The 23,396-nt window shown below is 43.2% G+C and overlaps 1 protein-coding gene across 1 annotated transcript; it reads left to right on the forward strand.

The window, feature by feature from the left end:
* Window positions 1–5,624: 5,624 nt before the first annotated feature.
* LOC128591317 (uncharacterized) lies at window positions 5,625–13,993 on the forward strand. The gene is made up of 3 exons (XM_053598816.1): window positions 5,625–5,641; window positions 6,273–6,984; window positions 12,970–13,993. The coding sequence occupies exons 1-2, from the start codon at window positions 5,625–5,627 to the stop codon at window positions 6,982–6,984; spliced, it is 729 nt and encodes a 242-aa protein (XP_053454791.1). The 3' UTR covers window positions 12,970–13,993.
* Window positions 13,994–23,396: the final 9,403 nt, after the last annotated feature.

The raw sequence follows: 23,396 nt of genomic DNA on the forward strand, positions 1-23,396 counted from the left end.
GCAAGGAAAGATAAGTGAATATGGCATTAAGTTGGAGATTTCAATAGCATTCCATTAGAAATGTACAGATCTAGCAGGCAGAAAGTCAGTAAGGATATAAATGAGCTCAACAGCACCACAGCTGTAGACTATTACATCCAACAATAGCATTTATACACTCTTCAAGTTAACATGGAACATTTAGCAACACAGACCATATTCTGGACCATTCACCACATCTTAACAAATTTAAAGAATAGAAATCATACAATATCTGCTCTCAATTAATAAAAAATTAAACTGGAAAAATAGCTGGAAAATAACAAAATTAGTGGAGATTAAATCATACAATGCTAAATAATACACAGGTTACAGAATACATATAAAAAAATACAATCCCATAGTAGGGAGTAAAATAGTGGTTACTACAACCTGGGAGGCTGGGAGTATTAACAACAACAAAAACCCTGCAAGTAATTAATACACACATAAATGTATTAATAAGGAGGGAAGGTAGAAAGGCTGGATGGAGAGAGATTGGTCAACCAATTTACAGTTAGGTAAGAAGAATAAATTCTGGTATTGTTATTGGCTATAGTTAACAATATGGTATTGGATCTTTCAGAAAACTTGAAGATAGGATTTTGAATGCCATTACCACAAGGAAATAAGTATATATGCAATGGATATACCAAACACCCATATTTTATTACTACACAATGTTTACATGTATTGAAACATCACAAAATTCACTTTATACCCCATAAATATGTACCATGATTATGTGTTAATTAAAAATGAAAAGGAGAATTATTAAGATAAATTTAAAAACATTGGGCGGCGCCTGTGGCTCAAGGAGTAGGGTGCCGGTCCCATATGCCGGAGGTGGCGGGTTCAAACCTAGCCCCGGCCAAAAACCACAAAAACACACACACACGCAAAAAAAAAAAGAAAAAAAAAATTTGAACCAAATGAAGTTAAAACACAATCTATTAAAAGGATAATAAAGAAATATTATAAACTGGTCTATGACCACAAATTTGATAACCTAAATGAAGGGCACTGATTCCTAAAACTCACATAAGGAAAATATACCAAATCTCACATAAGAAAAATAATCTCGGGCGCCACCTGTGGCTCAGTAAGTGGGGCGCCAGCCCCATATGCCGAGGGTGGCGGGTTCAAACACAGCCCCAGCCAAACTGCAACAAAAAAATAGCTGGGCATTGTGGCGGGCACCTGTAGTTCCAGTTGCTCAGGAGGCTGAGGCAGGAGAATCGTGTAAGCCCAAGAGTTAGAGATTGCTGTGAGCCGTGTGACGCCACAGCACTCTACCCAAGGGCGGTACAGTGAGACTCTGTCTCTACAAAAAAAAAAAAAAGAAAAATAATCTCAGTAAGTTTTTATCCATTGAAGAAATTAAATTGATAATTAAAAAAATATTGAATTACCTACTTAAACAGAAAGCACCTGGCCAAGACAGGTTTACTGATGAATTCTATCATGTTATAAAAGAAAAATTTGTACTAATTATCAACAATCTCTTTCAGAAGATAGAAACAAAAAGAATACTTCCAATGACAAAGACATTACAAGACAACCAAAGACCAATATTTTTCATGAAGGCAGAAGCAAAAATATTCAAAAAAAACTAGCAAATCAGATTGAATAATGCATAAAAAGAATTATATACCAAGACTCAATAGTGTTTATCCCAGACAGGCAAGGCTATGTAATCAAACACATCAACAGGCTGAAGAACAAAAATCACAAGATCTTACAGATCGATGAAGGAAAAGCTTTTGACAAAGTACAATACCCATTCATGATAAACATTCTCAGTAAACTAGTAATACGGACTAGCATTAAATAGATAAACAACATCTACAAAAATCCTATAGTTAACATCACAATTAATGGTGAGAAATTAGAAGATTTTCTGCAAGATTACGATTATGGAAAGAATGTCCCCTCTTACCCCTGCTTTTCAACATCACACTGGACATCCTAGATAATCCATGAGACAAGAAAAGGAACTTAAAGGTACACATATTTGGGAATGATGAAAAAAGACTGTCTTTATTCACAGATGACATGACTGTCTATGTAGAAAATCTAAAAGAATCAGCAACAACAAAAACCCTGCAACTAAGTAATATACATATAAAAAAATCGCTTTCCTACTTACTAGGAACAAACAAGTATAATTTCACGTTAAAAACATATTAATAGGGCGGCACCTGTAGCTCAGTGGGTAGGGCACTGGCCACATCCATGGAGGCCGGCAGGTTTGAGCCCAGCCCGGACCTGCCAAATAACAATGACAAATGCAACAAAAAAATAGCTGGGCATTGTGGCGGGTGCCTGTAGTCCCAGCTACTTAGGAGGTTGAGGCAGGAGAATCGCTTAGGCCCGAGAGTTTGAGGTTGCTGTGAGCTGTAATGCCACAGCACCCTACCAAGGGCGACAATGTGAGACAAAGTATCTCAAAACAAACAAACAAAAAAAAAAAAACAAAACACATTAACATTTGTAGTAGCACTCCCTAAAATAAAATGGGTATGAGTCTAACAAAATATGTATACAAATTATGTGAGGAAAACTACAAAACTTTGATCAAAGATATCAAAGAATGAAATAAATGAAAAGATATTCTTTCTTCATGAATAGGAAGATGTAATATTTTTAATATTAATTATTTCCAAAGTGATCTATAGATTCACTGCAATATCCCATTTAAAATCCCAGAAAGCTATTTTTCAAGTATCAATAAATTGATTCTAAAGTGTATATAAAGAGATAAAAGACCAAGAATAGCTATATCAATGTTGAAGCAGAATAAAGTCAGAGAATGGTGACTACCTGACTTCAAGATTATTGTAAATAAACATTAATCAAGACAGTACGATTTTGGTAAAGAATAGACAGATGAACAGAATAGAACATTAAGTCTAGAAATAGATCTATATAAATACAGTCAACTGATCTTTTTAAAGAAACAAAAGCAATACAATGGAGCAAAGATCATCTTTTCAACAAACAGTGTTTGAACAATTGTACATCACAGGCCAAAAAAAAAAAAAGAAAGAAAGAAAAAATGAATCTATACGCAGACCTTAAACCCTCACAAACAGTAACTCACAGGAGATAACAGAACTAAATGTAGATTGTGGACATGGTGGTACAACTACTCAGAAGGCTGAGGCAGGAGGATCATTTAAGCCCAGGAGGTCAAGGTCAGCCAATCCATCAAAACCCCATCTCACAAATAATAATAATAATAATAATAAATAAAAAGAAAAAAGATCGAGATGTATGTAAAATACAATATTCCAAAACTCCCACAAGATCAAATAGGAGAAAACCTAGATGACCTTGGGCATAACTGGGTAAAATAGAATTCATTAAAATTAAAATCTTCCCTATGAAGACAAATCACAGACCAGAAGAAAATATTTGCAAAAGATATATCTGATAAAATCCCATTATCCAAAATATATAAAGAACTCATAAAACTCAACAATATGAAAATGAACAATGTAATTAATAAATGGACAAAGGACTTGATTAGACACCCAAAGAAGGTACACGTATGGCAAGTAAGCATATGTGAACATATTCAACATAACATGTCCCCAGGGAAATGTAAATTAAAACAACATACAAAAAAAGGTCAATGAAATACCACTACACACTTCTTAGAATGCAAAAACACCAAACACAGCATCAAATGACAGAGCAAATAAAAAGCAACAAGATTCCCATTCACTGCTGGTGGGGAATTAAAATGGTATAGCCACATTAGAAAATAGTTTAGCAGTTTCTTAGAAAATTAAACAGTTTTGCTACATGTAATTTAGCACTTGTGCTCACTGATATTTACCCAAATGAATTAAAAACAAACCAATGTTTAAAACTGCTTTATTCATTTTATAGTGGTTTTATTCATGATTGCCAAAACTTGGAAGCAACCAAAATGCTCAACAGTAGGTGTATGGGTAAATAAACTGTAGAACATACAAGTAATAGAATATTATTTGGTGCTAAAGAGAAATGAGCCATTATTCCATGAAAAGACAGGAGAAACATTAATCATATTACTAAGGGAAAGAAGCCAATCTGAAAAGGCTACAGACTGTATGATTTCTATTATATTTCACAAATGAAAAAACTATGAATACAGTAAAAAAAAGTCAGTGGTCTTCTAGGGGATGAGGGAGGCAGGAGTAAAGAGGTGGATCATAGAGGATTTTTAGGATAATGAAACTATTCTATATATTACAATAGCAGATACACAACATTATACATTTGTCAAAACCCACACAACTACAACAGCAAGAGTGAACCCTAATGTAAACTATGGACCTTTGGTAATAATGATGTATCAATATAGGTTCTTGGATTGTAACAAGTGTACCACTCTGAGGCAGGATACACCACTCTGCAGTAATATGCCAAAGGCAGAGGGCTTGTGAATGTGTTGTGATGTACGGCATATGGGAACTCTCTGTGATTTCCATTCGATTATGTTGTGAATGTCAGAACTGCCCTAAACAAATAGAACTTACTATTTTTTTAAATGTCAAACAGTATTCACTACATAAATAGAAGCAAAAACAAAGACCATATGATCCTTTCAATAGATACAGAAAAAAAAACATTCAACAAAATTCAGCATCCTTTTCTAATAAGAATGCTAAAGAAAATAGGCAAAGATGGCTCATTTCTTAAACTAATTGAAGCTATCTGTGACAGACCCACAGCCAATATCATATATCACACTGAATGAAGTAAAATGGAAAACTTTTCCACTTATGCAACCAGACAAGGGTGTCCACCATCACCACTATTGAACATAGTGCTGGAAGTTCCAGCCAATGCAATCAGGCAAGAGAAGGCTATTAAGGGCATCCAAATAGGGGCAGAGGAGGCCAAACTCTCTCTCCTTGCTGACGATATGATCTTATACTTAGAAAACTTCAGAGACTCCTGTTAGTGACTAAGAAATACAGTAACAGCTCAGGGTATAAAATTAATGTCCACAAATGTAGCCTTTGTATATCCCAGTAACAGGCAAGTTAAGGAGCAAATCAGGGACATAATACCCTTTATAGTAGCTTCAAAGAAAATAAAATACTTGGGAATATACCTAACAAAGGGGGTAAGGATCTATACAAAGAGAATTATGAAATCCTAAAAAAAGAAATAGCAGAAGATGTTAACAAATGGAAAAATATATACCATGCTCTTGGCTGGAAAGAATCAACATTGTTAAAATGTCTATTCTACCCGAAACAACCTACAGATTTAATGCAATCCTCATTAAAATACCAACATCATACTTCGAAGTACTGAAAAAAAAAATAGTTCTTAGTTTTGTATGGACCCAGAAAAAAAGCCGTATAGCCAAGCCAATTCTTAGTAATAAAACAAAGCCAAAGAGATCACTCTACCAGACCTCAGGTTATAAGTCCACAGTGATCAAAACAGTATGCCATTGGCACAAAAATAGAGACATGGACATACGAACCAGAATAGAAAACCTAGAGATTAAACCAGCCTCATATTGCCATTTGATATTCAATAAACGAAACGAAAATATTACATTGGGGAAAAGACTCCTTATTCTGCATATATAAGACTACATGGTAAAACTGTCAAAGTACAGATTTCCTACCTCATCTATCCCCCAAGCCTTTAATTCAAAGGTTGCCTGTGAATTGCACACTAGCCTGGGCGGCAGGCGTCACTTTCTTCACCTCAAACGTTAAAACACTGAAGCTCAGCGAGACTGCCCTGGCAGGGCACAGACCGGCCCGCTGACTCCTCCTGCCCGGCCCAGGGCCCCGCCACCCGCTCACAGTAAATAAGCCGAAGTTCCAACTTTGGGGTTCTGCTCAGGCTTCACCTGCGCCAGTGCCTCACATCACCTCTCTGGACCTGCAAATGTGGCATCTGCCACGTGAAGCACCGGGAAACGCTCTGTGAATAAACACAAGCAACACTTATCTCCTGAAGAGCAAAATGTCCACTCTGATTTTCCCCAAAACACTCCCCACTGGACCCCCTCCCACCAAACCCTACACCCTGAACTGAACTTGGCGACCCTAAGGGAAGACTGACCATCCCATCCCACTGGAGGGTCTGAGAAGTCCACCCAGGCGTGGGGGCCTAAGAAAGGCGGCGCCACCAGCCTCCTCTGCCTCCCTCCACTGCCCTAACTCGGTAAACGGAGAAACTGAGGCGCCAGTGGAAAAGACGCTCCTCTGAGGTTACATCTGCACTGGACCCAGGAGTCCTGCTTTCCAGTTGAGTCTGAAACAGAGGATAGTAAAATATTTCCAGCCATGCCACACCTCTATCAACTCCAACTCCCACAGCCTCCAGCCGCCGACCGTTCTGCCTCCTCTCGCCGGTTGGGCTCCACCGCCGAGCTCTGCCGCGCGCGCTCCCGCTCCAACGGCTCGCCCCGCCCACCGGCCCCGGATCGGCTCCGTCCGGCCCCGCCTCCACTCTGTTCGGTTCCACTCGGCCCCTTTGGGCTCCAAGTTATGGCTGCGTCCACCCCGCCCACGTGCAGGAGTCCGCTGTCTTCAGCGCGTGGAAAAAGGCGGGTCACCAGTTCCCCCAGCGGGGCGGGATCCAGTAGTTTGCTCCATCTGGCTCAGCCCTCTTGGACCCACTTTGACCCACATCGGCTCGGTTAGGCACAGCTCCGCTCCACCAGGCCTCTTTGAACTCCTAGGAAACCACCTAGTGCGTGTGTCGCCCCTCTCTCCCCTGGGCCGCTCTGGGGGAGCTCAGAACCAAACCACCATGGCCAGACCTCGGGAAATGTCGGTCACCGCGGACACGCGCAAGCTGAGGGACGTGCCTGAGTTCTGGAGTATGGCGGACGGCATCGCTGCCGCCCCTGTACTCGCAACTGGACGACCTCAGACCCCTCTTCTCACTGGGGAATCTTCAGCTGCCTCTGCGGAAGAAAATCTTGTAATTTCTTACTAGGTAGGTAGACGAACCTGTCGACATAATGTTAAATGAAACAATCCAGGCACATACAAAAACAAATACCACATGATCTCACCACACACAAAATCTAAAAACATTGATCTCTTGGAAGCAGAGAGTAGAGCGATAGTTACCAGGAGCTAGGCTGGTTGTGGGGGAAAGGAGGAAGGATAGGGAAGATGTTGATCAAGGGACAGGAGGTTTCAGATAAGAGGAACAAGTTTGGGAGATAAGTTGTATAATAGAGTGACTGTAGTTAACAAAACTTATTCTTAAAAGTGTCAAAAAGGGGCAGCGCCTGTGGCTCAGTCGGTAAGGCACCGGCCCCGTATACCGAGGATGGCAGGTGCCACCGCTAAACTGCAACCAAAAAATAGCCGGGCGTTGTGGCGGGCGCCTGTAGTCCCAGCTGCTCGGGAGGCTGAGGCAAGAGAATCGCTTGAGCCCAGGAGTTGGAGGTTGCTGTGAGCCGTGTGACGCCACGGCACTCTACCAAGTGCAGTAAAGTGAGACTCTGTCTCTACAAAAAAAAAAAAAAAAAAAAAAAAAGTGTCAAAAAGAATGGGTGTAAAGTATTCACTTCACAAAAGTGACTGCAGAAGGAACAGCTAGAAGGAGGCCATATGTTAATTAGGTAGATGTCCTCATTCCACAGCATATGTATTCTTTAAAACATCATGTTGTACACAATAAATATAATTTTATGTGTCAATTTTAAAAATATTTTAAATTAATTTTTAAAAGACCAAGAAAACTTCATTCTCATATTATTAATATGCTGGGCAATTAAGATTGAATATTGATCAATCCAGAACAAAAAGACTGCTTAGATTTAAACCAATTCTAACATAAGATTTCAACAGGTTTTGTTTTCTTCATTTTTAATCTTTGATTTCATTAAAAAATGATCAACCACTGAATCACTAAGCTTCAAATATTTAAATTATTTGCCTGGCATTTTTCTTTTGGGCCTTTAGCCTTCTGCTTATGTTCCTTTGTCCTGCACAGAATGTTCTGGTTCCTTTGCCTGGGGAGCAGCATCCTTGGTTACCAGCTCCAGTGCCAGTCACTGCCCTGCAGAGACTTGTGCTGTGCCCACCCCCCTCAGACAGAGCCTGCCTTTACCTCACTCCCCAGAGCTCCCTGATGTATCTCTATTGGAGCACTTGGCACTTGATTTTCCAATTGTTGATTTATTTTCCTGAGTCCCTCACATGATGGCGAATGAATTGGGGATTATGAATTCTCCATCACTGATGATTATGTTGGGAACATAGTAGGCCCTTGAGAAATACCTAAGCAAGGCAAGAAGGCAGAGAGGGAAAGAAAGAAATTTAATTTCTGTACATTTTAGAACCAAGAGAACCAAAATACAAGAATATAGATTTGTAATGTTAAATACTCCTGTTTGTCTGAACATTGTTTTCCTAATATTTATAAAAAACACACTTTGAAATAGGAAGAAAAACAGCGTGTTATCAACACAATACTTTTATTAGTTTATCTCGGGCAAGCTGATAAACATTTTATGATTTTATGAAAAGTGATTTCACATAAATTATTTCCTGGGATTTGTAGTATATAATTGTCTTTGTGACAATTAAAGAGGCCAATCTTTTCTGTAAACTTACATATTAAGGCAAATAAAATCTCAGTACTGTTGCCTGCTCTGTCCAGAAGACAGGTTAATAGCTAAAAGTAAAATGATTTAGGCATTTTTTTCACCAACATCAATGCTTAACTTTTTCTCCTATGTGGATTCCTCTTACCCTCTGACCTACCTGCACAGTCTTGGCCATCAGCACCCTTGAGTTACAGAGTTGGGAGGGTTCTTGGTGGGGATAATTTTAGCTGTTCCCCGACTAATATTTCCAAACAGGATAAAATATGACTCACTCAAGGTACAGTCACCAGTTTATGAATAAACTGCTGTCATTTCATTGTTGGGAGACACATTAACTTTTTTAAGTAGAACTATCACTGAACACAGTCCTGTCCACCGCCCACAAAAGCCTGTTTACCTCATAACAGGTCATTAGTGCAGCATTTAATGGTAACCAAGAACCCAATCTTAAGATGAAAAAAGATTCACTCACGAAGCCTTTATAGAGTCCTGGCTTTGCTTGTGGAAAATAGATCTTCCTCCACCAGACTGGCAACTTGAAGGACCCTGTGACTTCCACACGGTGTGCCATCCCTCCTAGTGTGGGTTAGGAGACCCAGTAAGACAAGAGGAGAGAAGTAGTAGAGAAGATCTAGGTTGCAGGAGTTAAAGAGCTGTAAGGGAAGAGGCTTCTTTCAATAAAACCACTTTATCAAGTAATCACCTTTCACCCCTGTATCAATTTTCCACTCTTCTAAGAAAATTTCTTGACTTATCTCTATTACTTGGCCTCTCTTTTAAAAACTTTAAAAACTCATCAGGTATCACTCTACTATCGGCTTTTCATGTTCCAGGCCAAGAGAACTTCATTCCCCTCCGTCCACCTCACTGCAGGGCCTTTGCACATGCTGCTACTACATCCTCCTGAAACTTTGTTTTGCCCTTACTCATCTGTTCTTGGACCTTCACCTAGTTAATTGTTATTCATTGTAATTAGGTAAACCTCCCCTCTTACATTCTGCCCTTGCTCCAATAGCTTTCTTCCTTAGGACTTATCACAGCTAGAGTTGTTTTTCATTTATTTGTTTTATTATTCAATTAATTCCTATAATTTCCAATAAAGTACAAGTTCATTGAGCAGAGGAGTCATATTGCTTTGGATTCATCAGTGTATGCCTAGTACATTGCCTGGTATAAGGGAAACGGTCAGGGTGTCTATGAAACACACACACAGTAATGAAAGCTGATTATCCAAAAAAAGATTCATGCATACATTTTATGATATCCAATACCACAAATAAGCAAAAGACATTCTCACAAAATCAGCATGTGGCCCGTAGGCCTGCAGGTTGGACAGGAATTTATTTTGAGGCAAATCAGTAATATATAATAAATATTGAGTAAAATAAATACAAATTAATTACCAAAGGCAGAGTTAATTAATGAGTTAATGATCAATACTTGCATCTTTTCTTAAAGACTTCTTTCCACAGTACTCAGTTTAAAGCTTTGCTGCACTCTTTATGCCTGTAAACCAGTAGATAGTTTTTCTCAGGTTATTACAGAACAGAGAATAATGAGCCGCCACCTATTTTCATCAATCCAGTGGAATGAAGGGGGCAAGAACTGGCAGGCCTGACTCTGCCTCCTGCCGACCTGCAGATTCCTTCTTAACAGGCTCTGCAGGCAAAAGCTACTAATTGACTTTATTGGCATCATGAGATGAAGTGGACTTTCAGTCCCTCAAAGAGATTAAGAAAAATCCCTTTTCTGTTTTCAGCAATTCAAACTTCTGGTGAACAACAAGGAGAACTTATTTTCTAATCACCTGTGTTGCTTTGGTTTCAATTAAGAATAGCTTACATTAAGAGTAGCTTTAATGGGCAGTGTCCATGGCTCAGTGAGTAGGGTGCCAGCCCCATATAGGAGGTGGCGGGTTCAAACCCAGCCCTGGCCAAACTGTAACAAAAAATAGCCGGGTGTGTGACGGGCGCCTGTAGTCCCAGCTACTCAGGAGGCTGAGGCAAGAGAATTGCCTAAGCCCAAGAGCTGGAGGTGTGATGCCATGGCACTCTACCGAGGGTGACAAAGTGAGACTCTGTCTCTAAAAAAAAAAAAGAATAGGTTTAAATTTTTCCATAGCCTTGTTCTAAACATGTTCCACAAAAATATGTTTAATTTCATCTCTTTCTTCTAATAATGAGTATCAGATACAGTCTCAGTTACCACAATTCTCTTAAACAGGAATCCTTGTATGAAGGCTCTGTCATTTTGACAAGGGAACATCTTAGAACAACGTGGCAGGCAGAATAATGGCCCTGCAATGTGTCTATACTCTAATCCTCAGAACCTGTGAATATGTTACCTCACATGACAAAAGGGACTTTAAAGATGTGATTAAATTATGGATCTTGCTGCAGGGAAAGTATCTTGGATAATCTAGGTAGGCCCAATGTACTCACAAGGATCATCAAAGGTGGAAATGAGACAGTTGCCGATTTATTGTGGTTCAAGAAAAGTCAGAGTGAAGTGCAGTGAAAAAGAGCAGTTGGCCATTGAAGATGGAGAAGGGGCCGTAATCTAAAGAAGGTGGTCAGCCTGAAAAGGGAAGAAAACAGTTTTTTCTCTAAAGCCTCCAGAAGGAATGCAGCCTTGCTCAAACCTTGGTTTTGACTGATCCATGTAGTGTTTAGGTAAGCCACTATGTTTGTGCCATAGCAGTAACAGAAAGCAAATACAGCAAGTTCAAGGAACTTGCCGCATTCATAGTGAATGGAAAATCAGAAATAAAAGCCAGGCAGTCTGACCAAAAACAAACAAAGAAAAAAAAAAAAAAACACTTTTACTTAACTCTCAATGTAAAAGCAACTCAAAAATTTAAATGCACACAAAGATGTACATGTAAATGTAGCATGACAATACATCCCCATGTAATTAAGTTTATATGCGTGCATGTATGTAATATGTTAGTGTATTTAATACGTAGCATGAATATGCATATAATTATGTGTGCACGCATACATATATGTAACGTGTATATATGAATATGTCATTACTAACGCTGTACTGCCTCATTCATTCGATTATTTGAAAATAGCCGTCTTTGTGGTGATGAACCAGCAGAGATATACTTGGCATCAAAGTGGTACTAAATACTGTTCATATAGCCCGTTCCTTAAGATGCAGAGATGTGTGGCCTACAGTAACACTTAAAAGACATAATGGTTCTACCAGTATTATTCTCAGTTGCCGATTTATTGTGGTTCATGGATTTCTTTTACTTTGTGTGTGTAGCAGTCTTCTTTTATAATAGTTTTTAATACCGATTGCTGTTAAGTTCTTTACAACTTAGATATGGGAACTCTGGAAATCAAAACTAATAGCAATAGATAAGAAAAGTGACAACCAGGGACTTAGAATGGAGTGAAGAACAAGAGGAGGGTGCTTGGGTAGCAGGTATGGCTGGGGACACGGGGAAAGTCCTGCAGAAAACCAGGCTTTCAAGTAACTTGAAAGAAATTTTTAGAATGATTGGAGAGAACTGGACTGAACAGCAACTTCCTAGAGCCAGGAAGAAGACATCAATTCATAACCCCATCATTTTCCAGCTGGTCACCAGCACTGAAATAGACATTCTACCTCTCTGAGCCTGACTCTTAACTCTTAAAAAGGCAGTCATATCTACCACATGAGGCTGTGGTGATGATTAAATGTGCTTCCTTTCTTCCTCCCTATGTCTCCATTAGTACCTTGCTGCATGCTTTAGGGCGATATCTCCCAGAAGTTCTGCTATCAAAAGATATGCAACATAGTGTATCCACTTTTTAAATAAACTGGGTTAAATGCATTCAAACATTTTGCTTTATTATAGAACTTCTCAGAGTCCTCAGCATTGCACTGTGTATTGTGACTCTCTGAGGGACATATATATTATGAATCATTTCTCAAAGTTGTTTGGCAGCAGAATTCATTTTCAAAGGGAATGACAGAAGGGATTATATGAGACAAGTCAACACCATGTACTATAGGAAGTGCACATACAGAGTAAAACCTGGGAACCAAACATCAGCACATAGGAGTCACAGGGTATATTTGCTGTTTAGTGGTTGTGTTGCATTCAAAACAAGTATGTGATATTTAAATCCTTTGCACTCCAATTTTTCTGCTATCTGCATACTCTCTAGCTCTTTATTTTGGGTGGGAAAGAGGTTGCTGGATTACTTGTAATTATACGTGAGGTTAAAAGAAAAAAACATACCTATGACCTCACCTGAGGATTTTATTATGTATTTTAGGTTACATAATTAGTATTTTTGTTTCTCTTCTGTTTATAATTTTTTAAAGTGTAATATTTCTTTCTTTTTTTTTTTTTTTTGTAGAGACAGAGTCTTACTTTACCGCCTTCAGTAGAGTGCCATGATGTCACAGGACTCACAGCAACCTCTAGCTATTGGGCTTCCACAATTCTCCTGCCTCAGCCTCCCAAGCAGCTGGGATTACAGGCGCCTGCCACAACACCCAGCTATTTTTTGGTTACAGTTCAGCCAGGGCTGGGTTTGAACCGGCCACCCTCGGTATATGGGGCCGGCGCCCCACTCACTGAGCCACAGGCGCCACCCTACAGTGTAATATTTCTTGAAGGTGGTAACTGCTTAGGTCTTTGTCTAGGTGGAAGGGGGATGAGTGACAAGTAGTGTTTATGGAGAAAATACTGGGTAGCCAGCACTGTTGTGACTGACTTAAGCCAAGTTACCTAATAAATTAATGATTTAATTTAGGGCCAGATTGCCACCATTTACTCTCCATAAACCCAAGCGTGGAAATAATGAGGGACATGAGAGGTTGCCACTGGAGCACCCAGCCCAGCCTGAAGCAGCAGCAGAGAGAAGGTCTCATCAGCAGAATGTCCAGTCATCAGGACCCTCCTGGGGGATGGATAAAGTGTGTAGGCCCGGAACAAAATGCACCCATGCGGGGGTTGTCTCAGTAATGAGGGGAGGTGGTCTAAAGTCTGGGATTGTTGCCACCTGTGCCGTGGGGGTCCTAATCATCCTGGCTTCCTTCTGCCCAGAATACCTCCTGGACAGTTCCTGAGGAGGAGCCCCCAGACCCACCTCCTTCAGAAGCTGCCCTGATCCCTCAACAGCAGGTGACCATGGGTGGGGCTGTGCACATCCATTTTTTATACCTGTGAACAGGTGGCTGTATGTAGCTAGTTAGGTCCCTGTCTCATCTTCCCAGCTGGGCAGCAAGGTCTTCACAGTGTGGGCATCTGTGTCTGATCCATCTCTGGCAGCACAGTGGGCGTTGGCCAGATGGCCAGCATGTGGGCTGAACAGCAAGGAACCCACAGGGGCAGAGGCAGGAGTTGTGATGACTTCTGTGGCAAACTGGAAGACTCAGTGCGTGTAGGAAAGGGTGGGCTGGGGAGGGAGAAAAGTCAACAGGGGCTAGAACACGGAGCGACCTCAAAGTCGACTGAGGAACTGGGACTTGCCCTGAGGGGTGAGAGCCAGGGGGGGATTTAAGGGCAACAACACTGGGTGACCACTAATTGGGCTGTGAGGCACAAGGAATTCCACTCTGGGGGACAAAGTGGACCCACAAGACTCCCACCATGTCCTCAGATCCTTTTGCTTCAATTACAATCGCAGCCCAAGACAATTATGAGCAGCTCTTGAGACAGCTGTAACAGGGAACAACAATGACCTGCAGGTGTAGAGGGCGTGGACCCTGGGACCTGGGCAGAGGGAAGCCAGGGAAGGCTGAGGGGGTTCCTCCAGGACAGGCGACTCTCAAACCAGGCCACCTTTTCCCGTTTGTTGAAGGAGGCTGAACAGCCTGGTCTTTATGGCATCCTGATTCCTGTTTCCCTGTGTGCCATCCCTAAACTGGCAGAACCTCTGTCTCTCTCCTCCCTCCCCTCCCCCTGCCAGGAGGAAGGTAAATGACAAGCTCCACAGCTTCTCTGCTTAAGTTCTGCTCCCTGTTTGTCTGGTGCTTCCCAGCTGCCCTACCCCCGAACTAGAAATCTGTCCTCTGGATATTGCAACATTTGTATCACTGTGTTGGGTCTTTCCTGGGCAAGGCTCTGTGTTTGTTTTCTGGCCACACTAATTCTGACTTGGCTGGGTTTGACCTTTAGTGCTTTGCTAACTGAGAGGGGGAAGGGAAGATGGAAACATAGAAGTTCTCTGCTAGGTTTCAGGGCTTCCCTACCCCAATGTCTGACAAAATGTCAGTTCAGGATGGGGTACGGGGGACTCCCCACTAGACTGCCTCCTGAGCAACTGGAATGCCTCGGAAGGGTTGGCAAGACAATGGCTCATTGTTATGTCTCCTGACTGGAAGTTGGGGTAGAACCCTGGATGTGTCTCGCTGTGATCCGTGATAAGTAGGACAATTTCTGCTATCATTGGTTGGGTGGGAGCAGCCAGGTCATCTGAGTTGTATGTATTGATGAAGGTGCTCGTGTGTCTAATTGTGTAGGTCTTCCTAGTGTGAATGCCTGATTTCTTAGGTCACAGGTTAATAAATTGGATAAATATAAATAAAACAGAGACAATGTCTTCAGATTTTTCTATACTCTGCTAGTGAGGGCCATATTGTATGCTATTCGAGGAAAATACAGAGGTGGCCCTTCTCCTCACTATCTCTCTAGCCACTCTGAATTATCTTCTCTTGCATGAAGACACCAAATTCTCAAAACATTCTCTTTTCAACTTCTATATCACTTAATAAGTTGTAACAAAAAATTTGTGTAATTATTCATTGAATGCCCCTGTTTAAAAGTAAACAGAAAGCCTTAGGAAGACCATGTCTGTTTCATTCACTGCCACATTCCTAGGATTCCACATTTCTGAGTCCAAGTACACAATAGGTGCTCAATAAATATTTGTTCAACAAATGGATTTATCAACCACGGGTTACAGGAATGTACACATAGCTTGAGTCCACAGATAACCCCAAATAATTTCAAGTTTATGCATTTCCCTCAGCAATTTGTTTGATAGGTAGGTCCTCTGTGAGTAACATCCAAACCTTGCCCTCACTCATCTGCCTTATTTGTGCTTAGTCAGCATATTAGGTTCAAACAGCTCAATGGTAGACAGAAGTGATTAGCGTTACCTTCATTTGCAAAGTGTCAGGAAAAACAGAAAGCAAAGGGTCACACATAAGCTTCCAGCTGCATCCTTGATTTCTATTAGCAAATGTGTTTTTCTGGAGGCTAATACCTCCTGGGCCTAGGCTAATTTCTTAAGCTTTTTTTATTACAAGTCCATGTTAATTCAAATACCTATTTCTGTAAAGGAGAATTGAGAATGTCCTTTCTTAGGGTCTTCCCTGCACTTCAACGTTACTGGTGAGGGAAAGTCTGGGAGTCTGGATGCACGTGGTTTGGCATATGGGGTGAACCAAGGAGGAGGAAGTGTTATGAAAAAGGCAATAAATGTGCCCCTAGTGAGGAAATATATGCATACTACCATCTAAGTTAGAGGTTGTTTCAAAGTTGATTCAGTGTATGGATTTGAAAAAAAAAAAAAAGATAAAAAGAGAGGCAAAACAGGTTGTGAATGTGGAAATGTGTTTTTGCAAAGAAAGGACTGAACACAGAGGAATGGTGTTGTGTGGGAGCAAAGGCCCATGCCTGGCTCAGGCCTCTTAGAGGGACCCACTTGTGCTACACAGTAATAAAAAGGAGGAAAGATCACAGAGAAAAGTTCAAGTGTTACACTATTTTATCAAAACACAGCAGGACAAGTGGTCCCCTAGGGCACTTTGGGGACCACAGCCATGTCATTATCTGACTCCCTAAACAGTCTGGTTCACATGACTTTGTTATCCTACTTAGGATAATCAACACAGGCCAGGGAGACCTCAAGTCCCCATTGTTCCTGATGAAGATGTTAACCAGGTGACATCAGGGTTGGGAGGCCACCCACGCATGTGTGCATCCCGGCCCTGCACACCGCCCAGAGACTCCTGTGTGGCTGTTGGGGTGACCTTGGTAGTTCCCTCCAGGCCCCTTTCCACTGAGTGTTTCTCATGAACTCCAAGTACTAAGCTCCTCCTGCAGCCTACACCAGGGTGTGTACAGCCCCCGCTGCGCAGGGAGGACCGAAAACAGGAAAATACCCAGGACTCAGCTTTCTGGATTGACATTTATTTGTACTGATTTGGAAGAAACGGGAGTGGGATGACTAAGAACCCTCTTGCCCGCCCCACAACCATGGAAGAAAAGGGAGAGAAGGGCAGTGAGGAGAACAATGCCCAGGAGTCACAGTCCAGCCACAATGGTTGTCCCATGGTCAGGGGTAGGAAGCCAGGCCATGCTCCCGCTCATTCCTCTCAGGCTGCTTGTCTGGCCCCCCACCCAGTTGGGAGTCCTTCCTGGCCGACCTCCCACACCGTGTTTCCGGATCCTGGGAGCTCAGGGCCTTCTTGCCCTCCAAGGAGACATTTGAAGTGGGCTCTCGGGTAATTTGAAATGTGCCCTACATTTTCCTAAACCTGGTCACTCTGCTGTGCAACACAGGCTGTGGACACAGGCCAATAGAACCTAAGTGTCCACTGTTCCTTCTGAAAAGGTTAACCAAGTGGCCTGCACACAGCCCAGAGACTCCGGTGTTGCTGTGAGCTTGGCAGTTCCCTCAAGGCCCCTTTCCACTGGGGTGTCCGGACTTCTGAAACTTGGTTCCCTGTGACCATCCCCAACCCCTCATCCCTGCCTATGTCGCCCACCATCCGTGTCACAATCAATGAGGTCAGCTCTTCGGAGGCGACACATCTCTGACAGCAAGCTGCATCTGCCTGCCGGGCTGGGGGTGTTAGCTTTATGTCTCCATTCCGCACGCACCTGAACTTCACCTTGTGCCCCACCCGTGTGCACACAGAGAAAGATATAATGTCAATGTCAGTTTATTGAAAATCCTCTAAAACTGTAAGACATGAAAGGAGAAAGCTTGGCCGCCTCACCCTGGCTGGTCTGGGCCTCAGGACTCCAGGCTGGTCACAGGCACCACCTTGTTGCGGCAGCGGAACTTCTGGGCCAGCGGGAGGCAGAACATCTTACAAAAGAAACTGGCAATCCTCCTTGCGCACCCCCGCCGGCCCTGGACCGCTTCAGTGCTGTCCTCTTCCACTACCACTACCTGCCCAGCCGCCAGGAGGGAGTGCTCTTGTCCAGGACTGGCCTGAGCTCCTGCATCTCCCGCTGGGCCTCCCCTAAGGTGGCTGGTGCTGGGGGAGGGAGAGGACACCGGACCAGGCTGAGGTGCACAAGTGGGACTAGGAGTTGGTGGAGTGGCGGTCTCTGGTGGCATGTCTGTCACTGCCGTGCGTGGCCTCTGGCTGTCATGTCCAGCCTGGATCCAGGGGTCTTCCATCATCTGACGGAGGGTGGGCCTCTTGCTGGGGTCAGGGTTTAGGATCTTTTGGAGATAGGATTTTAATTCGGGGGTAGTGAAAGCAGGTGTCGTATAGGTACTATTTAAGACTGACCTTCCCAGTTCCTCCGAATCCTGTCCGAAAAATGGGATGGTCCCGGTGGCCATTGTATAGAGGATGACGCCAAGGCTCCAGATTTCTGCCTCTGGTCCTTTGTAGGGCTGCAGCAGGAAAATCTCTGGGGTCCAATACGCAGGGGTGCCACAACAGCTCGTGAACATCTCCACTTCGGTGAACGATGTGGCCAAGCCAAAGTCAGCTAATTTCACATTCTTTTGGGAGTCCAATAATACGTTGTCAAGCTTCAGATCCCTGTGCAAGACGCCCTCTTCGTGAAGGTACTCCACGGCTTTCAGTATCTGCGAGAATATGGCTCGGGCCTCCCCCTCCTCCATCTGGCCAGATGTGTCTATTCTGTTAGCCAGGTCACCACCACCTGCATGTTCCCTGATGAGGTACACCCGATCCTTACCCTCTATGACCTCCAGCAGCTTAATGATGTTGGGATGGTCCAAGCACTTCATGATCTCAGGCTCCGAAGACGCACAAGCACGCTGTTTGCTGATGATCTTCACCGCCACCTTGGTCCCGGTTGGAAGGTGCCGAGCCAGCTTCACCTCGCCGAAACTGCCCCGGCCAAGGGTCTTCAAGAACTCATAGTCCTGGAGGACCTCCTTTGTCCAGAGACACAGAGGCCACCCCAGGTGCCATGGGGAGCCTGACTACTCTAGCACTATGCTAGATAAGCTACGCTAAATAAGGAATCAACAAAAACAACAACTAACACTATGCTAAAAACACTAACAAACTATACTAACTGGGGCACTAAATAGGCTAACACTACTAATGAAAGCTAACTAGGATAAAAATAATATGTCAACTTATGCTAAGAAAACAAATAACACTACGCTAAAAATAGTGTCTCCGCTATACTAAACTACTCACTGGGATAACTGCAAGAACTACGATCAAGGAAACACACTATCTGAGGTCTAGTCCGCAGGTCACCAAAAGAGCTTCCTGGGCTGTAATGACCAAAGACACAGGCCCAGACAGGGGTTTATATAGGTTTCAGCCTCAGTGGCTCTCTATGAGGTCAGAGGCAAGGGGAAATGGACCAATCAGGGATGGGGATAACACAGAGTGGGTTTCTTTCTTTCTTTCTTTCTTTCTTTCTTTCTTTCTTTCTTTCTTTCTTTCTTTCTTTCTTTCTTTCTTTCTTTTTCTTTCTTTCTTTCTTTTTCTTTCTTTTTTTCTTTCTTTCTTTCTCTTTCTTTCTTTCTTTCTTTCTTTCTTTCTTTCTTTCTTTCTTTCTTTCTTTCTTTCTTTCTTTCTATCTTCCTTTCTTTCTTTCTTTCTTTCTTTCTTTCTTTCTTTCTTTCTTTCTTTCTTTCTTTCTTTCTTTCTTTCTTTCTTTCTTTCTTTCTTTTTCTGTTTTCCCTTTATGAGCACAAAAACATTTTCCCCTTTAAAGTGAAACAAGGGCTTCTTGTTTACATGGATTATAGAGATTGATATTTGGTTTATTAGAAATTAAAACCTGTGCAACATTTCAGTGGCCTTATCACTTATCATTTGAAAATGTATACTAACTTTAGGTTTTTAAAGACCTCATCATGTCTATATGGGAAGTGTTCAATGTTTTTTCCTTAAATTTGGGTTGTGGTCAGAAAGATGCCATAAATAGCTGTCATCGTGATGACATACGATGTCACGATACGATGCAGAAGTGTTTTGGAGTGTGCGAGACACAATAAATTCCATTGTTAACATCAAGGAGCTGTGAGGATGATGACTCTCATCATCATTTTTCCACATGATCAACATCAGATTTGTCACCAACAACCTCGGAGGCTGGATATCGATGGGTTGAAATATTCAAAATCATGGGGTGAGGGGGAAGGTCTGTCTACCGAGAGTCCAATATCCAACAGAGTGTGCTTCAAAAGAAAATACCTTCAAATCATACCGGATAATAGGTTCACGTGGAAAATATTTAGAGAACTCCTATGTTTACAACAATAAAACAAAATAACCTAATTGAACAGTGGCCGAAGGACTTGAATAGATATTCCTTCAAAGGTGGTACACAAATGGACAAGATGCTCATGAATAGATGCTTAACAGCACTAATCATCAGAGTACTGCAAAGCAGAACCACAAGGAGAAACCGCTTTACACTCCTTAGGATGGCTCCTATCCAAACAGCAACGGAAGTCAGTAAGTGTTGGTGAAGATGTGGAGAAAGTGGAACTCTTGTGCATTGGTGGAGGAGGGAATGTAAAATGGTGTATTTGCCTTACCAGACATGTTTATTTCTTTATCAAGCTCTGAGTTCCTATCTAGTGTCTTTTCTATCCAACCAGAAGGACTCCTTGCATTGTAGGGCAGGGCTGATGCAGGGAGAGTGGTGGGAATTCAGGAGTTACTGTTTATTGGGTACAGAACTTCAGTTTTACAAAAAGAGTTGTACAGAGAAATGGTGGTGACAGTAGCACATGGTGTGAGTGTCCTTCACACCTCTGAACTGTACATGGAAAAGGAGCAAGGTGGAGATACTATGTCATGTGTGTTTTTTCAGAATCAAAAAAATGTTTTAAAAATGTCATTAAGGCATTGATGGAAAACAAAGGCAAGGATATAGGGCAACTGTTAGAAGCAGTATCCATTGGTGGAACCACTTTGAGAGAGTTATTTTGCAATAATAACGCATGCTCAACGGCCTAGAAGACTCACTTTTGGGGAGACACCCAACAGAAACTCCTAAGCGTGCCCTCGGAAAGGAAGGTGCCTGGATGTTCTTATCAGTCCCGTGGATCTGAGCCCCAGACTGGAAGGAACGGAAATGTGCACAGCAGCGTGGGTCAGTCTACTGCCCTGTGTCCATACAATGGCGTGATATATGGAAATGTGCATAGGGACCTGCAATGTGTGACAGATGAGGAAGCTCGTGAACAATGTGGAGCCGAGGAAGCCAGATATGGAAGAGTTTATAGCATCAGGCAACATTAGGCTTTTGATGGTAGAAGTCAAGGTAGGGGTTTCCCTAGGGGACAGGCTAGACATCAGATGGGTCTCCAGGAGACCTTGGGGTGCTGATAATCTGTTTCCTGATCTGAGTGATGGATACAGGGTGTGTTCAATATGTGGCAAAAAAAAAAAAAAAGGAAGTTGTATAAAATAAAGAAAAAGTTCAAGTTGTATATTCTAGTGAAGTATATTTAAATTAAAAATAATTGTTAAAATCACCAGATTTCCTATCAAGCCTAGAATGAAAGAGGGACCCTCAGCCTGCCGTGCCTTGTTCACCAAGGGCAAGTTCACGGTGACCATGTAGTTCTCCTTTTTGGTGCAGGGAGGCTGCCACCGGGCTCTAAGCACTGCAGTGGCATCAAGGTGAGAGCCGAGGCCAGGGCTCCAGCACACTCCTGGTGAGCTACGGCATGGCCACGTCCACCTGAGTGTCAGGATCACCATCGCTGCCTACCTGCTCTTCAAGGTGAGCCGGGGCCCTGCCCCTCCCATACCTCCTTCTATCTCCTTCCTCGAAGTGAATTATTCATTTGCTCTGATGAATTCCTAAGAAAACTCCAATTGTTCAGAATAGCTTTTGGCATGCCTCCCTCTGCCTGTGACTTTCTGGCTGACAGCAGGAACTGATGTAGAGGAGCAGAGCCTCCTCCGCAGAGGACAGTGGGTGCTGACAGCCACATGTTCACATGGACAGTGATTGGCAGGCTTTAAAGTGTGCTGACCTGCCTGGCTGTCCTGACCAAGGCAATAATGTGGGCTCCAAAGGCTTCGAAATGTTTCCAACAGGGGTCAGTACAGAGGGGCCCTTCTTGTCCACTCCAGTCCCCTTGGACTCCCCACAGAGACCCATATCCAGGACAGTGGTCTTTGGTGTGTTAGATTCTGAGGCCTCCTCACACATGGTTCTGGGGTGGAATGTGCCCCTTGCCTGGTGTCTGTGAATCCCTCTTCGCAAGTGAGGAGGGAGGTGGCCATGGCATGTGCAGTGTGGAGCACACGGGCTCAGCTCCACGCCAGCCCCAAGACCGCGTCCGGGTCTGACACACAGCAGCTCTGGGCCTCAAGTTCCTCACCTGTAAAACGGGACTGAGATGATAGCTATCTTATAGGCTATCATCTCAGTGGTGAGAATTACTGAGTTAATGAGTAGAGTGGGTGTAGAAAGCATTTTGGGAGGTAGTGAGTGCTCAGGGAGGGTCAGTGAGTAAAACATGAGGACGAGGACTTGGCCCTCCCACCGCGGGAGGTTGTGAAGGCTTCACACAAGGGTTCCCGCACAGCAGGCGTTTCAATAGACCTGCCCTGCCTATGTCTGAACCCTGCCTAATCCACAAGAGGCCCAGAGGGGCTGAGCTGGTGGGAGTTCCTTCTCCTGGGGGAGCCCCCAAGCTCTGGGATGGGCCGGGCAGCCCTCACATTTCCTGCCATCCAGGGTGACACAGTGCTGGTCCCCACGGTGTGTGGTGTTTATTTCTCCCTCTGTTCCCTTTGGAGGCCAGCTCAGTGACCTTAGGACCTTTCATCTCTGCACTTGTAGCCCTGGGCATAGTGCCAGATACAGAACAGAGTCCAGCCAAGGGTGTCCCTTGCCTGATGTCTGTGAATCTCTCTTCCCATATCAGGGATTTTAGGGTGAATAAGTGAGGAAATGGGGCTAGCGTCACCCAGCAGGGCTGAAAGCAATGTGCCCTGACCCCCAGAGCAAACTCAGCAGCCCTTTGCAGATGTCAGCTTTGAGCAGATGCCCACCCTGCTCCTCCTGACCAGCCATCAACTTATGAAGCGCGTGTCTGTGAGACCTCCCTGTCCCTACTCCAGATCAGGGGATGCCACAGAGCAGAAAACACACAGAAATCTTTGTCCTGTGATCTGCAACTCGGGGGGGGGGGCGGGGAGAGAGAGAGAGAGAGAGAGAGAGAAAGAGAGAAAGAGGCACCACCACCTGGATATAGAAATCCCAGTTAGGCCAGCAGTCATTTTTAGGCAACACCTTGCCATACCTTTACAGAGATGGAGCTTTTCACCAGGATCCAGGGGAGGGAGGGAGGGAGTCGGGGCTGAAGCAGCAGAGACCAAGCTTGATCTCACTGTTGCTATCTGGGATGTAAGGGTGAAAGAAAGGTAGTTGTAGTTTTGAGGTTAGCAGCTTCCTGACTGGATGAACATAGAGATGAATTAAGTCAACTTACTGGAACAAAACCCAAAATGGCCCCTCCTTAACCAATAGAGAATTTTATTTCTCTGTCACCTGTGACATTTCATACGGGGGTTGTTTGGCCGTTCCTTATTCATAAGGGCAGCAAGGAGGTGGTGAGCTGGATATTAT

Source organism: Nycticebus coucang, chromosome 8 (genome assembly GCF_027406575.1).
Source record: "Nycticebus coucang isolate mNycCou1 chromosome 8, mNycCou1.pri, whole genome shotgun sequence".
Classification (NCBI taxonomy): domain Eukaryota; kingdom Metazoa; phylum Chordata; class Mammalia; order Primates; family Lorisidae; genus Nycticebus; species Nycticebus coucang.